Genomic DNA, 15,076 nt, shown 5'->3' on the forward strand with positions numbered 1-15,076 from the left:
TTACTTTCTCTTCTGTGGCTAATTAGAGACAGTTATAAATGGCTGTGTGGAATATAACAGTGTTTTGCACTTCTATTTCTCACAGGAACTGAAATGCTCACAATTTCATGATGAAATAACAGGAAAAAGGGGCCCTAAATAAATAATGAAAGTATATTTGCATATATATATATATATATATATATATATATATATATATATATATAGTTTATCATTTTATATTACCATCTCAAAGTGTTTAATGTCCCTTTAAGTTCCACCCTAGTCATTAGCAACATAACAGCAATGCGCACTAAAAAAAAAAAAAAAAAAAAAATTCACTGAAACAAATGAACAAACATAAAACGTTTTCAACATTAAATTATGACTATTTAGATTTCTATTTTCCCGTTTTTATGTTCTTCAGTGAAAAGCTATACACATGTTACTGTAGAAACAATTTCAGAATTGTATTTTTATTCTTAGCATGAAAAAGTATACAAAACATAAGTATGCCAAACATAGGCACTTTAGAAACTTTGTGCGTTGTAAGAAATTGATTATGTCTCCTTTTAACTAGTTGCTATCCTATTTTTTACATTTAGAATCCATAAAGGTGACAGCAATGTATGAAAGGAAATAGTTGAAAATGATTTGTATTGCTTTTGTATAATCTACTACTAAAATATGCAACATCATTGATGTATTTCAGTGCACTTTCATTCTAATCTGTTAAAGGTATTATTTTTTTATTATAAAGCTACAGTGCACTGCAGGAAATCTGAGTTTAATAGTCATCATAATTCACTCCTGCTCCATGTCTGAAAGTATAAGGATTGCGAGGACCAATAGCTGCATCCTCATCATAGTGATGTTGGTGAAAACCTCCATAGTATTCAGAACCACCGCGTCCTTGGTTCATCCAATAAGCCATGTCATCTTCATATTTCTAGTAAAGAAAAATAATGTGGATGTGTTATTTAAATGTATGCACACCTAGACAATATCATAAAGATTAGCATTTATTCCTGGAAGAAACCTGTGCAAATAAGATGTATGTACATATAGTATTCAGAGCTGCTGCAGGAACATCCTTTCAAATGATCTTGGTCAGTGTTGGCTATCTTTGGCAACCCAGATATTTTAAAACTACATTTCCCATGATGCTTAGGCACTCTGTGCTCTAGATGAGCATCATGGGAAATGTAGCTCCAAAACATCAGGGGTGCCAAGATTAGCATCTCTTATCTAGGCTCTTAATTCCCTGCCCTCCATTTGAAGATCAATTTCTGCTGCAGCATTTTGTATGTAGCTTTTTTATAGACAATACTGCAGTTTTCAGTACAGATTGTGTGCTTAACAGGCAAATAGCAGCTATTTCAAATGACAACATAAAGGTAAAGGAGCTGTTTGTAAAAAAAAAAAAAAGGTAATACACTCCGGCAGGTAAATTAAATAATTGGAAACAAATTAAAGAGGAGAAAAATACAGTCCAATCGGCTCAGTTCAACATTAAACCCAAAATGTTTCTTTCAGGATTGAGATGGAGAATACAATTTTTAAAAAGTTTCCAATTTACTTCTATTATCAACTTTATTTCATTCTCATGTTATTCTTTGTTGCAGAGATAGCTAGGTAGGTAGCGTGCACATGCCTGAAGCACTACACAACAGGAAATAGTGCTGCCATCTAGTGCTCCTGCTAGTGTATAACATTGTTGCAAAACTGTTGCAATTTTTGAGCTTAGATTTCTGCTTTTCAACAAAAGCTAACAAGAAAACGAAGAAAATATGATAATGGAAGTCAAATAGTCTAAATCTTGAAAGAAAAAAAATTGGATTTTATGTCCCTTTAAGCTCCCTGGTCTGACATGATTCTATAAGATGCTTTGTCAGTATTACAAGACCCTCAGTCATTTTTTTTTTTAAATGCAATTTTTTTTTACCTTGGAAACTCAGTATCTCCCAATTCTAAAAAGGTCTATTTCCCTGGTGGAATTTTATTAAAGATACTTTTTTACCCTGAAAACAGGGTCTCACTAAGGGGCGTATACTAAATTTTCGTATGGGAAGGAGATGAATCACAAAAGCTCAGAATGAAAATTGTAATTTAAAAATCATACAAAAAATAATTGAACCATTCACACAAAAAATATGCAGGGAAAAATTGTATTGTTAAGGCGCATCAAAAATATTGTATTTTATCAAAAAACTTAAAATTTCTAGGTAAATTACACAGGAATAAATTGTATTAACTATGAAAAGCCTAAGTCATAATTTAAGTACACCGAATGTGCAAAAAAAGCAAGAAATTTGTACTTAAAAGAACAAAATACAAAGCTTTTTTGGTAAAATGGGCGTTCCATGGGCGTATATGAAATTTTGTCTCAAATCCCAGTGAATTTCTGTAAACATTTTTGCACTACAGTTCTCACTGTGTTTTCTCTCCAGTTTAGTTTTTTAAGTCTAATTATTATTATTAGGAAAACCTATGCATATGAACATTACAGCAAATGTAAGGTACAGTGCACTGAAAACAGTGTAATTTAATTTGTATTAAGCGTAGTATTCAGGTTTTAAATCATGCCAGTTCCTTGCTGTTGGTGTGGCAAACCACATCTAGACTTGCAAACTTTAAAGAATTGGCCCCTAAGTGAAGCTCACTAATATTCTGTATGTTATTCAATATCTGAAGAAGAGACCTGTGAGGTTTCGAAAGCTTATGGAATAAAAAAATATGATTTTGTTGGTCCATTAAAGGGACATTAAACACTAAATAAATGCTAGATAGAATGATGCATTCAAAGAAAAGATTAGTCTGAGAATAACATGTAGATGTATTTTTAAAGTTTAATTTGCTGTTTAAATATTGACAAAAAAAGTGTAAAGTTGTAATGTCTATAAACCAATGGGAGCTGCCATGTTGTAACTTAGGTTACCCTCGCTGCTGTGGCAAATAATAAACGGTTATAAATAGGTTACTAGAGTCTGCAGCCAATAGCTGTGTGAAATATAACAGTGTTCTGCATTTTCATTTCTAACAGGAACTCAAAAGCTTATAATTTTAGAAAAGGATTACAGGAAAAGGGGACAAAATAAATATTGAAATATTTTTTTTTGTTTATATATATATGATTTATTATTTTATATTACCTTTAAAAGATCTACTAAAGTAGTATTCTTTATGTGAAGAAGAGATAATTACTGTAAAATAAGCTGATGATTTCCCTCCAAGCCGGTGAATTTTTGAGAATAAGCCCCAATGTCCCTTTAACACTATCACGCCAGAAAGTTATGGATAAATCCTCATAGTTATAAATATTCTAATATATGTACCAGAGTAATAAAATACTTGTGGTTAACATAATATCGAAGCTGGACTTTTTTTGCAGATGTCCTTAGGATAGATGAAAAGAAAACACAGCGCATCCGCGACTCGTAGCATCTGTTTATTTCAAAGACATACAACGCAAGACAAATTTGCACTTACAGGATTAAAATGAAAAACAATTACATCAAGAAGGCCAGCTCTCTCTGAGGATCCTCTCTTTTGCAGGTACAGTACCCTGAATGCTGACCCACAGCTTTGGTTCACTGATTGGAAGATCTCACACTCTGGATTGTCCTTCACAGAAAATAAGCGTCCCGGCTACTGCTATAAAAAACTCCTTCCCTACGCGTTTCGTCTGTATACAAACAGACTTTCTCAAGGGCTTGTTAGATTATCGGATGCCAAGGACGCCTGCTTGAATGCTTTTAAATTGTCCAATAAGCCCGCCTTTAATGACGTAATCACATACGTCAGTTACTAGTCAGAATGCCGTATCGGGTTTGCAAGGCAATTGGAAACATTAAATACATTTGTTAAGGAGCCATAAAGATGAAACAATGTATTTAGATATCATATAAAACTTAAAAAATACATATGAAAAATACATTGTAAAAATACACTTTGAAAAGACATTTGAAAAAAACCTTTAAAAAATGCACTTAAAAAACTAAACCACACATATCATGGTACTTGATCTATCACTGGGGTTAATTAATTCTAAAGATATCTACGTATGCAGTCGACACACAATTCAAAATAGTAATAAACCTAAAAAATATGTATACATATATTTGGGAGAACCCAAACAATATATTAAAAAACATTTAATATATTTTTTTATATAAAAAACAAAAAACAAGCAATCATAGTTCACATGCAAAAAAAAAAACAGCTTGCTATTTTTTTAAATGTTAAATTATTTAAAAACGCTAGAATCTTGGGAAACCCAATGGAGGTCAAATAGAAAAGATTTAATTCATAAAAACTTGGAGATCAAGGTCTATGTTCAACTCTTTTGGTTCTAAACATTCTAAACGGTGAATCCACTTGGTTTCACACTTTCTTAATGAAAGAAGCCTTTAGAATCTGTTCTAAAACTCTAATAGTGAGTTTTGTGTAGTCTTTACCATGTTTAATATTAAAATGGTTTGAAACACTTTGTTTGTCAAAACCAATCTTGATATTTTCTATGTGTTCATACCATCTTCATTTTACACTTCTTTTCGTGCGGCTGACATACATTTTGCCACATTTACATAGTAACTGATAAACTATATATGTTGCTTGGCAATTCCCTCTAAAGTCTATATTGAAGGTCGTAGAACCATCCCAATTTTTTAACTCATTGCCCTTCATGATATTTCCACACATAATGTACCCTTTCCTACCGTGTTTATACGTCCCTGCTGGTACTATGCCTATAATATCAGGCATTGGTTAAGTAAGCAATAATCTTTACGTTTATATAGACTGGTTTTTGCAACCAATGGTAAAAACGATCAAATCCTATATTAAAAATAAAACTGATATAATTCATAAACTGGAAGGGTTAAAATGGGAGCCAGATTATTTATGGATAACATGCAATGTGTCCTTCCTATACACCAATATTCCACATGATTTAGGAGTAAAAGCTTTTAGAGAGATGTGTGAGGGATGGAGAATACCTTATTTTCATGTGCATTTTCTAGCAGAAGCCATAAACCATGTCTTGAAATACAACTATTTTCCATGTAAAGGTCAATTTTATAAACAAGTACAAGGCACAGCCATGGGCACAATCATGGCCCCCTCATACGCTAATATATATATGGTAACTTTTGAAAATAGATATGTATGGAATAATAATCCTTTTAAATCTAAACTATGGAGATATTTTAGATCTATAGATGACATTCTAATTGTATGGAGAGGAACTAGAGATGAAGCTATCTGTTTTATGGAACATATGAATCGAAATAATTTTAATCTTATTTTCACTGAAAATATCAGTAATAACAAAATAGATTTTCTGGATGTCACTTCCTTTACGAGTGAGAACAAAATAGTTGTAAAAAACTATAGGAAGCCATTCGATAGAAATGGTTTCCTAAATGCTAATAGTGGCCATATGAAAAGTTGGAAAGAAAACATACCATATGGCCAATTGAGAAGACTAAGAAGGAATTGTAAGTATGTGGAAGATTATAATGTAGAGGCTAATATACTAAAAGATAAACTTATACAGAAAGGATATGACGTCAGTCTAATAGAGGAAGCGAAAAATAAATGCCTTGAAATCTCTAGAACAGACATCATACACTCTCTAAAAATGTGAAAATTAAGAATAAGGATTATAATAATCATGTTACGTTTATCACCACATACAGTGAAGGGGCCAAAATTACTAGGTCAATCTTGAAGAATCATTGGAATATTTTGCCTAATGACCCTATATTAAAGGACATTGTAGGAGAAACCCCACAGATAATATTTAGAAAAAATTAAAATGTAAAAAACGTAATAGCTCCCACAAAATTGAAGTCTGAAAAGGCTAATCCAAGAATAACATCCAAATGGTTAAAAGTACCAGCAGGGACGTATAAATGCGGTAGGAAAGGGTGCATTATGTGTGGAAATATCATGAAGGGCAATGAGGTAAGAAATTAGGATAGTTCTAAGACCTTCAATGTAGACTTTAGAGGGAATTGCCAAGCAACATATGTAGTTTATCAGTTACTATGTTAATGTGGCAAAATGTATGTCGGCCACATGAAAAGAACTGTAAAAAGAAAATGGTAGGAACACATAGAAAATATCAAGATTGGTTTTGACAAACACAGTGTTTCAAACCATTTTAATATTAAACATGGTAAAGACACACAGGAGTCACTATTAGAGTTTTAGAACAGATTGCACCAGGTCCATGTGAAAATAGAAGGCTTCTTTTATTAAGAAAGTGTGAAACCAAGTGGATTCACCGTTTAGAATGTTTAGAACCAAAAGGGTTGAACATAGACCTTGATCTCCAAGTTTTTAAGAATTAAATCTTTTCTACTTGACCTCCATTGGGTTTCCCAAGATTGTAGTGTTTTTTAAATAATTTAACATTTAATAAAATAGTATGATGGGGATTTTGTTTTTTTTTGCAAGTGAACTATGTTGTTTTTTATAATTTTTTTATATTAAATGTGTTTTAATATATTGTTTAAGTTCTCCCAACATATATATATACATATTTTTTAGGTTTATTACTATTTTGAATTGTGTGTCAACTGTGTACGTAGATATCTTTAGAATTAATTAACCCCAGTGATAGATCAAGTACCATTATAATTGTGGTTTAGTTTTTTAAGTGCATTTTTTAAATGTTTTTTTCAAATGTCTTTTCAAAGTGTAGTTTTACAATGTATTTCTCTTGTAAAGGTGTATCCAGTCCACGGGTTCATCCATTACTTGTGGGATATTCTCCTTCCCAACAGGAAGTTGCAAGAGGACACCCCCAGCAGAGCTGTCTATATAGCTCCTCCCCTAACTGCCACCCCCAGTCATTCTCTTGAAACTCTCGACAAGAAAGGAAGTATCAAGAGATATGTGGTGACAGTGTAGTTTTTTACCTTCAATCAAGAGTTTGTTATTTTTAAATGGTACCGGCGTTGTACTGTTTTACTCTCAGGCAGAAATTGGAAGAGGAATCTGCCTGGAGGTTGATGATCTTAGCGGTTTGTAACTAAGGTCCATTGCTGTTCTCACACATAACTGAAGAGTATGGAAAGAAAACTTCAGTTGGGGGGACGGTTTGCAGATCACCTGATTTGAGGTATGTGCAGTATATTATTTTCTAGAGCGATGATAAGGTCTAGAAAATGCTGACAGTGTCTGATATATTTGAGGTAAGCCTGATACAGTGATTTAACAACGACTGGGATCATGCTTACAAGATAAGGGTAATATTCATGTTAACTCTCATATTACTTAGTGTAAAAACGTTTGCATAACTTACAGAAAAAACGTTTTTTCTCTGAGGGTGATAAATCTTTATTTGGGGCCTAGTTTTCCACATGGCTTGTTAGATTACTCCTAGGAGTACTTTTTTAAGGCCCTCTGACTTTGAGTGCATGGTGGGAGGGGCCTATTTTCACGCTCTTTATGCGCAGTTGATATTCAGACTGAGACATCCAGCTTCCCTAAAGGAGTCCTCTGGCATCTAGGACCACTATAGAGGGTTTTTTTCCTGCAAAAATCGTGTTTAAGGGCAGGTAGGAGCCACAGCAGAGCTGTGGCAGTGTGTTTGACTGTTTTTTAACGGTTTTACCGTTTTTCTAATCCAGTTTTCTACTTTTTAACACTGTTTTGCAGTTTATGTGGTAGTTTTTTTCTCTTAAAGGCACAGTACCGTTTTTGTTTAATTGCTTTTTCACATTTATTAAAGTGTTTTCCAAGCTTGCTGGTCTCATTACTAGTCTGTTTAACATGTCTGACATAGAGGAAACTCCTTGTTCATTATGTTTAGAAGCCATTGTGGAACCCCCTCTGTGTACCAAATGCACTGACCTTTCTATAAGTTATAAAGATCATATTATGGCTTTTAAAGATTTATCACCAGAGGTTTCTCAGCCTGAAAAAAGGGAGGTTAATCCACCTAGCTCTCCCAATGTGTCAGAACCTATATCTCCCACGCAAGTGACGCCTAGTACATCTGGCGCGTCCAATGCGTTTACCTTACAAGACATGGTGGCAGTTATGAATCATACCCTCACAGAGGTATTGTCCAAACTGCCAGGGTTGCAAGGAAAGCATGACAGCTCTGGGGTTAGAACAAATACAGAGCTTTCTGACGCTTTAGTAGCTATGTCTGATATACCCTCACAATGTACAGAAGCCGAAGCAGGAGAGCTTCTATCTGTGGGTGACATTTCTGATTCAGGGAAGGCCTTACTTAAATGACAGCATTTAAATTTAAGCTTGAACACCTCCGCTTGTTGCTCAGGGAGGTTTTAGCAACTCTGGATGACTGTGACACTATTGTAGTCCCAGAGAAATTGGCTAAAATGGACAAATACTTTGCAGTGCCTGTTTACACTGATGTTTTTCCAATCCCTAAGAGGTTTTCAGAAATTATTACGAAGGAATGGGATAGACCAGGTGTACCATTCTCTCCCCCTCCTGCTTTTAAAAAATGTTTCCCATAGATGCCGCTACACGGGATTCGTGGCAGACGGTCCCTAAGGTGGAGGGAGCAGTCTCTACCCTAGCTAAGCGTACAACTATCCCTGTCGAGGACAGTTGTGCTTTCCTAGATCCAATGGATAAAAAATTAGAGAGTTTCCTTAAGAAAATCTTTATATAACAAGGTTTTATTCTCCAGCCTCTTGCATGCATTGCCCCAGTCACTGCTGCAGCGGCTTTCTGGTTCGAGTCTCTTGAAGAGGCTCTACAGGTGGAGACCCCGTTGGATGATATCCTAGATAGGCTTAAAGCCCTTAAGTTAGCCAATTCATTTATTTCTGACGCCGTTTTTCATTTAACAAAGCTAACGGCTAAGAATTCAGGTTTTGCCATTCAGGCGCGTAGGGCGCTATGGCTTAAATCCTGGTCAGCTGACATTACTTCAAAGTCTAAGCTTCTCAACATCCCCTTCAAAGGGCAGACCCTATTCGGGCCTGGACTGAAGGAGATAATTTCTGATATTACTGGAGGAAAAGGCCACACCCTTCCCCAGGATAGGTCCAACAAATTAAGGACCAAACAGACTAATTTTCATTCCTTTCGAAACTTCAAGAGTGGCGCAGCTTCAACTTCCTCTACTGCAAAACAAGAAGGAAATTTTGCACAGGCAGGGCAGGGATTCTATTCAAATCTGTTTATAGTTCCCAAAAAAGAGGGATCTTTAAGACCAATCTTGGATCTCAAGATCCTAAACAAATTTCTCAGAGTCCCATCCTTCAAGATGGAGACTATTCGATCCATCCTACCTATGATCCAGGAGGGTCAATATATGACTACCGTGGACTTAAAGGATGCTTATCTCCACATTCCGATACACAAAGATCATCATCGGTTTCTCAGGTTTGCCTTCCTAGACAGGCATTACCAGTTTGTGGCTCTTCCCTTCGGGTTAGCCACGGCACCAAGAATCTTTACAAAGGTTCTAGGGTCCCTTCTGGCGGTTCTAAGGCCACGAGGCATAGCGGTGGCTCCTTACCTAGATGACATTCTGATACAGGCGTTGAGTTTTCAAATCGCCAAGTCCCATACGGACATTGTTCTGGCATTCCTGAGGTCTCACGGGTGGAAGGTGAACAAAGAAAAGAGTTTTCTCTCCCCTCTCACAAGAGTTTCCTTCCTAGGAACTCTGATAGATTCAGTAGAAATGAAGATTTTTCTGACAGAGGTCAGGTTGTCAAAGCTTCTAACTTCCTGCCGTGCTCTTTATTCCACTTCTCAGCCATCAGTGGCTCAGTGTATGGAAGTAATCGGCTTAATGGTAGCGGCAATGGACATAGTTCCATTTGCCCGCCTACATCTCAGACCACTGCAACTTTGCATGCTCAATCAGTGGAATGGGGATTATACAGATTTGTCCCCTCTGCTAAATCTGGATCAAAAGACCAGGGATTCTCTTCTCTGGTGGCTATCTCAGGTCCATCTGTCCAGGGGAATGAGTTTCCGCAGGCCAGAATGGACTATAGTGACGACAGATGCCAGCCTTCTGGGCTGGGGCGCAGTCTGGAACTCCCTGAAGGCTCAGGGTTCGTGGACTCAGGAGGAAGCCCTCCTTCCGATAAACATTCTGGAACTAAGAGCGATATTCAATGCTCTTCAGGCTTGGCCTCAGCTAGCTACGGTCAGGTTCATCAGATTTCAGTCGGACAATATCACGACTGTAGCCTATATCAACCATCAGGGGGGAACAAAGAGCCCCCTGGCAATGTTGGAGGTCTCAAAGATAATTCTATGGGCAGAGGTTCACTCTTGCCATCTATCAGCTATCCATATCCCAGGAGTAGAGAACTGGGAGGCAGATTTCCTAAGTCGGAAGACTTTTCATCCGGGGGAGTGGGAGCTCCATCCGGAGGTATTTGCCAAGTTGATTCAACTATGGGGCAAACCAGAACTGGATCTCATGGCTTCTCGTCAGAACGCCAAGCTTCCTCATTACGGGTCCAGGTCCAGGGATCCCAAGGCAACGCTGATAGATGCTCTAGCAGTGCCCTGGTCCTTCAGCCTGGCTTATGTGTTTCCACCGTTTCCTCTGCTCCCTCGTCTGATTGCCAAGATCAAGCAGGAGAGAGCTTCGGTGATTTTGATAGCTCCTGCATGGCCACGCAGGACTTGGTATGCAGATCTGGTGGACATGTCATCCTTTCCACCATGGACTCTGCCGCTAAGGCAGGACCTTCTACTTCAAGGTCCTTTCAAACATCCAAATCTAATTTCTCTGCCTCTGAATGCTTGGAGATTGAACGCTTGATTCTATCAAAGCGTGGTTTTTCTGAGTCGGTCATTGATACCTTAATTCAGGCTCGAAAGCCTGTCACCAGGAAAATCTATCATAAGATATGGTGTAAATATCTTCATTGGTGTGAATCCAAGGGTTACTCATGGAGTAAAGTCCGGATTCCTAGAATCTTATCCTTTCTCCAAGAGGGATTGGAGAAAGGATTGTCTGCTAGTTCCTTAAAGGGACAGATTTCTGCTCTGTCTATTCTTTTGCACAAACGTCTGGCTGAGGTTCCAGACGTTCAGGCGTTTTGTCAGGCTTTAGTTAGAATTAAGCCTGTGTTTAAACCTGTTGCTCCACCATGGAGTTTAAATTTAGTTCTTAAAGTTCTTCAAGGGGTTCCGTTTGAACCTTTGCATTCCATAGATATTAAACTTTTATCTTGGAAAGTTCTGTTTCTGGTAGCTATCTCCTCGGCTCAAAGAGTTTCGGAGTTGTCTGCTTTACAGTGTGATTCCCCTTATCTGATTTTCCATGCAGATAAGGTAGTTTTGCGTACCAAACCTGGGTTTCTTCCTAAGGTAGTATCTAATAAGAATATCAATCAGGAGATTGTTGTTCCTTCATTATGTCGTAATCATTCCTCAAAGAAGGAACGTCTTTTACACAATCTTGATGTGGTTCCTGCTTTAAAGTTTTATTTACAAGCTACGAAGGATTTTCGTCAAACATCTGCTTTGTTTGTGGTCTACTCTGGACAGAGGAGAGGCCAAAAGGCTTCGGCAACTTCTCTTTCTTTTTGGCTGAGAAGCATAATCCGCTTAGCTTCTGAGACTGCTGGCCAGCAGCCTCCTGAAAGAATTACAGCTCATTCCACTAGAGCGGTGGCTTCCACATGGGCTTTTAAAAATGAGGCCTCTGTTGAACAGATTTGTAAGGCGGCGACTTGGTCTTCGCTTCATACTTTTTCTAAATTCTAAAAATTTGATACTTTTGCTTCTTCAGAGGCTATTTTTGGGAGAAAGGTCTTACAGGCAGTGGTGCCTTCCGTTTAAGTTACTGCCTTGTCCCTCCCTTCATCCGTGTCCTAAAGCTTTGGTATTGGTATCCCACAAGTAATGGATGATACACCTTTACAAGAGAAAACCAAATTTATGTTTACCTGATAAATTTATTTCTCTTGTGGTGTATCCAGTCCACGGCCCGCCCTGTCATTTTAAGGCAGGTGTTTTTTATTTTTAAACTACAGTCACCACTGCACCCTATAGTTTCTCCTTTTTTTCTTGCTTGTCTTCGGTCGAATGACTGCTGGTGGCAGTTAGGGGAGGAGCTATATAGACAGCTCTGCTGTGGGTGTCCTCTTGCAACTTCCTGTTGGGAAGGAGAATATCCCACAAGTAATGGATGAACACGTGGACTGGATACACCACAAGAGAAATAAATCTATCAGGTAAGCATAAATTTGTTTTTTTCATATGTATTTTTTAAGTTGTATATGATATCCGTTTTACATATATTCCTTAGCCAGCCATTTAATATTGACTTTGGGCACAATGTCTAAATACATTGTTTCATCTTTATGGCTCCGTAACAATTGTATTTAATGTTTCCAATTGCCTTGCAAACCCGATACGGCATTCTGACTAGTAACTGACGTATGTGGTTACGTCATTAAAGACGGGCTTATTGGACAATTTAAAAGCATTCAAGCGGGCTTCCCTGGCATCCGATAATCTAACAAGCTCTTGAGAAAGTCCATTTGTATACGGACGAAACGTGTAGTGGAGGATTTTTTTACTTTTTACGGCAGTAGCTGGGACGCTTATTTTCTGTGAAGGACAATCCAGAGTGTGAGATCTTCCAAGCGGTGAACCAAAGCTGTGAGTCGGCATTCAGGGTACCTGCAAGGGAGAGGATCCTCAGAGAGAGCTGGCCTTCTTGATGTGATTGTTATTCGTTTTAATCCTGTACTTGCAAATTTGTCTTGCGTTGTATGTTTTTTAAATAAACAGAAGCTGTGAGTCGCGGATGCGCTGTGTTTTCTTTTCAACTATACAGATTCCTTTTGTGAGACCGCACACTGGTGTTTGCTCATAGCTAAAAGCTGCCCTGCTAACACAGCATACCTGTTAAGTGGAGATTACTACAGATGCTCTACTACTCTGGTATTCGATGCCTGACATTTGATAAACTTTTTATCCACTAAGGAGAAAGTTACTCTAAAGACTGAGCTAAGTGATTTTACTCACATCATTATTTGGACATTTTTTCTTGCTGTTGATATTGATACAATTGTTGTTTTTTTGCCTTGTACATTTTAAATTTGAGACACTTTATCTGTCTAGGTGATATAGTTGTGCTGTTTAATTTTTTCTTGTCCTTAGTATAGTGTTTAGATTTTATGTTTTCTATATCTACAATTTACTGTACTTTTTTCAAAATATATCCTCTCTCTTCTGCGTGTGTTTCTTATTTCATGCCTTGTGAGTTTTCCCTGAAATTCGCCCACAAACTCTCCCTCATTTGTGGGAAACAAGATATGTGTATCATTTAATATATTTAGCTTAATGAAATAATATTTAAAAGTATTTCTATGAACATATATGGCATGAAAACTTTTTATGTTTAACAGGTATATTAATTTTGATTCCAGCCATTCTAACTTTTCTAAGTGGTTATTGTTTATAGAAGTTTTGAAAAAGCTAAAAAAGACAAATTTGTTATGTGATTTTGCTTTCATCCCCAGCAAAATTATAGCCAGCCACTTACAGTTTCATCAAAGCCCATGTAGAGGAATTGTTGATACCATTGCTGCACTTCAGGCCGAGACCTGTCCCATAGTTGTCGTTTTGGACGTTTCAGTGAATTTAAGAATTCATTAGCTTTATTTCCTTCTACGGCCACTGCAGTTTTGTCAGGTTTAGTAGCTGTAGAACATCATTATTGATAGATGGAGAAATAAAAATGAAATTTATTCCATATAATTATTTTTATAAATGGTTGCTTTAATGCATAAAACCTCAGTGTGTTTTTGTCTCATAGCAAAAAACAAACAAACAAGACAATACATATTATAGTCAAGATATTTCTAAACATCACCAATATGGTCATCAACTCTATTACATGTCTAGCATGTCTTGCAAGTAGTAAAACTAATTTTATAATAGTTTACAAGTATGTTCATATGGTCTTTTTAAATATTTTTTTGCAGAATTAAAAAAAGTATCTCACTCTTCTCAGTCATCAGTAGGACTCTATTTATCAGTTTAAGATTATTTGCAAATGCATTCATTTTAAATTTATAAATAGATTGCTACAATATGGTTATATTTTTGTATGAACATTAATAGAAGTTATAAAAACGCTGCTTCTTATATAGCTGCCAAAGTGCCCTGTTGCAAATGATTGTGGGCTGAAACTAGCTTAGCTCTCTGCTTGCCATTAATTGGAAGATGGGGAGAAGAGAGACTGAAGGTGGTGGTCTCCGCCTAGAGAAATCGTTGGGTATTGTAAAAGGGAAGAACAGTCGCGGTGTTTAGGAGGAGCCACAGTTTGAGGCTATACGTCTTGATATGCCTGGAAGTTTCCTGATCCATAACACACCATACTAAAGGAAGCACTGAAGACAAAACACCCCTCAGTTACAGATCTGGCGTCAGGAACCATTTGTGAGGCCAAGCTCAGGCTAACTTGGATCATCTTTACTTACCTCATACGATTGAGGTAGGATCTAGTAATTAGACATTCTCACCATTTGGGGATTTTTGCCTTTCATATCTTCAAAATGGAAATTTGCTAAAACTTGGGACTATTTAATTTTAGACTCTGATCACAGAAATTTATGGTCCATCTGATTTATTAATTTATTGTTTGCTGAAATATTGGAACATCCACACAGTATTGTGTCTGTATGTACAAGACCAGGATCTACAAACAGTCTATTTATATCACATTGTATTGGATTGTGCACAGCGCTTTCCCTGAATTCCTTTTCTCTCCATTTGTTCCAGCCTAGTATAGTGAAGTTGTGTACAAAATTATACAAAGCACTGGGATTAAGCTGCAGTTGCATGAGACTTTAATTAAATTGATCATTAGCTTCTTACAACTCATCTCACAGCGCCTCATCACCTCTTGTTCTGTATATATATATATATATATATATATATATATATATATATATGTGTATATATATATATATATATATGTGTGTGTGTGTGATCATTAAATTTATATATATATATATATATATACAGATATAGATATATGCATGTATACTGTGTATATATATATATATATATATATATATATATATAGATACATAGATAGATAAAGAAAATAGAA

General features: G+C 36.6%; 1 protein-coding gene across 1 annotated transcript in view; it reads right to left on the reverse strand.

The window, feature by feature from the left end:
- Positions 1-424: 424 nt before the first annotated feature.
- ECRG4 (ECRG4 augurin precursor) overlaps positions 425-15,076 on the reverse strand; it is a 58,006-nt gene continuing 43,354 nt past the window's right edge. Inside the window, exons 4-5 of the mRNA XM_053707630.1 lie at positions 13,502-13,659; positions 425-928 (exon numbers count right to left, since the gene is read on the reverse strand). Coding sequence (XP_053563605.1) covers positions 767-928; positions 13,502-13,659 — 320 coding nt within the window. The 3' untranslated portion in view covers positions 425-766. The remainder of the gene's footprint in view (positions 929-13,501; positions 13,660-15,076) is intronic.

This window comes from Bombina bombina, chromosome 3 (assembly GCF_027579735.1).
Source record: "Bombina bombina isolate aBomBom1 chromosome 3, aBomBom1.pri, whole genome shotgun sequence".
NCBI classification, from domain to species: domain Eukaryota; kingdom Metazoa; phylum Chordata; class Amphibia; order Anura; family Bombinatoridae; genus Bombina; species Bombina bombina.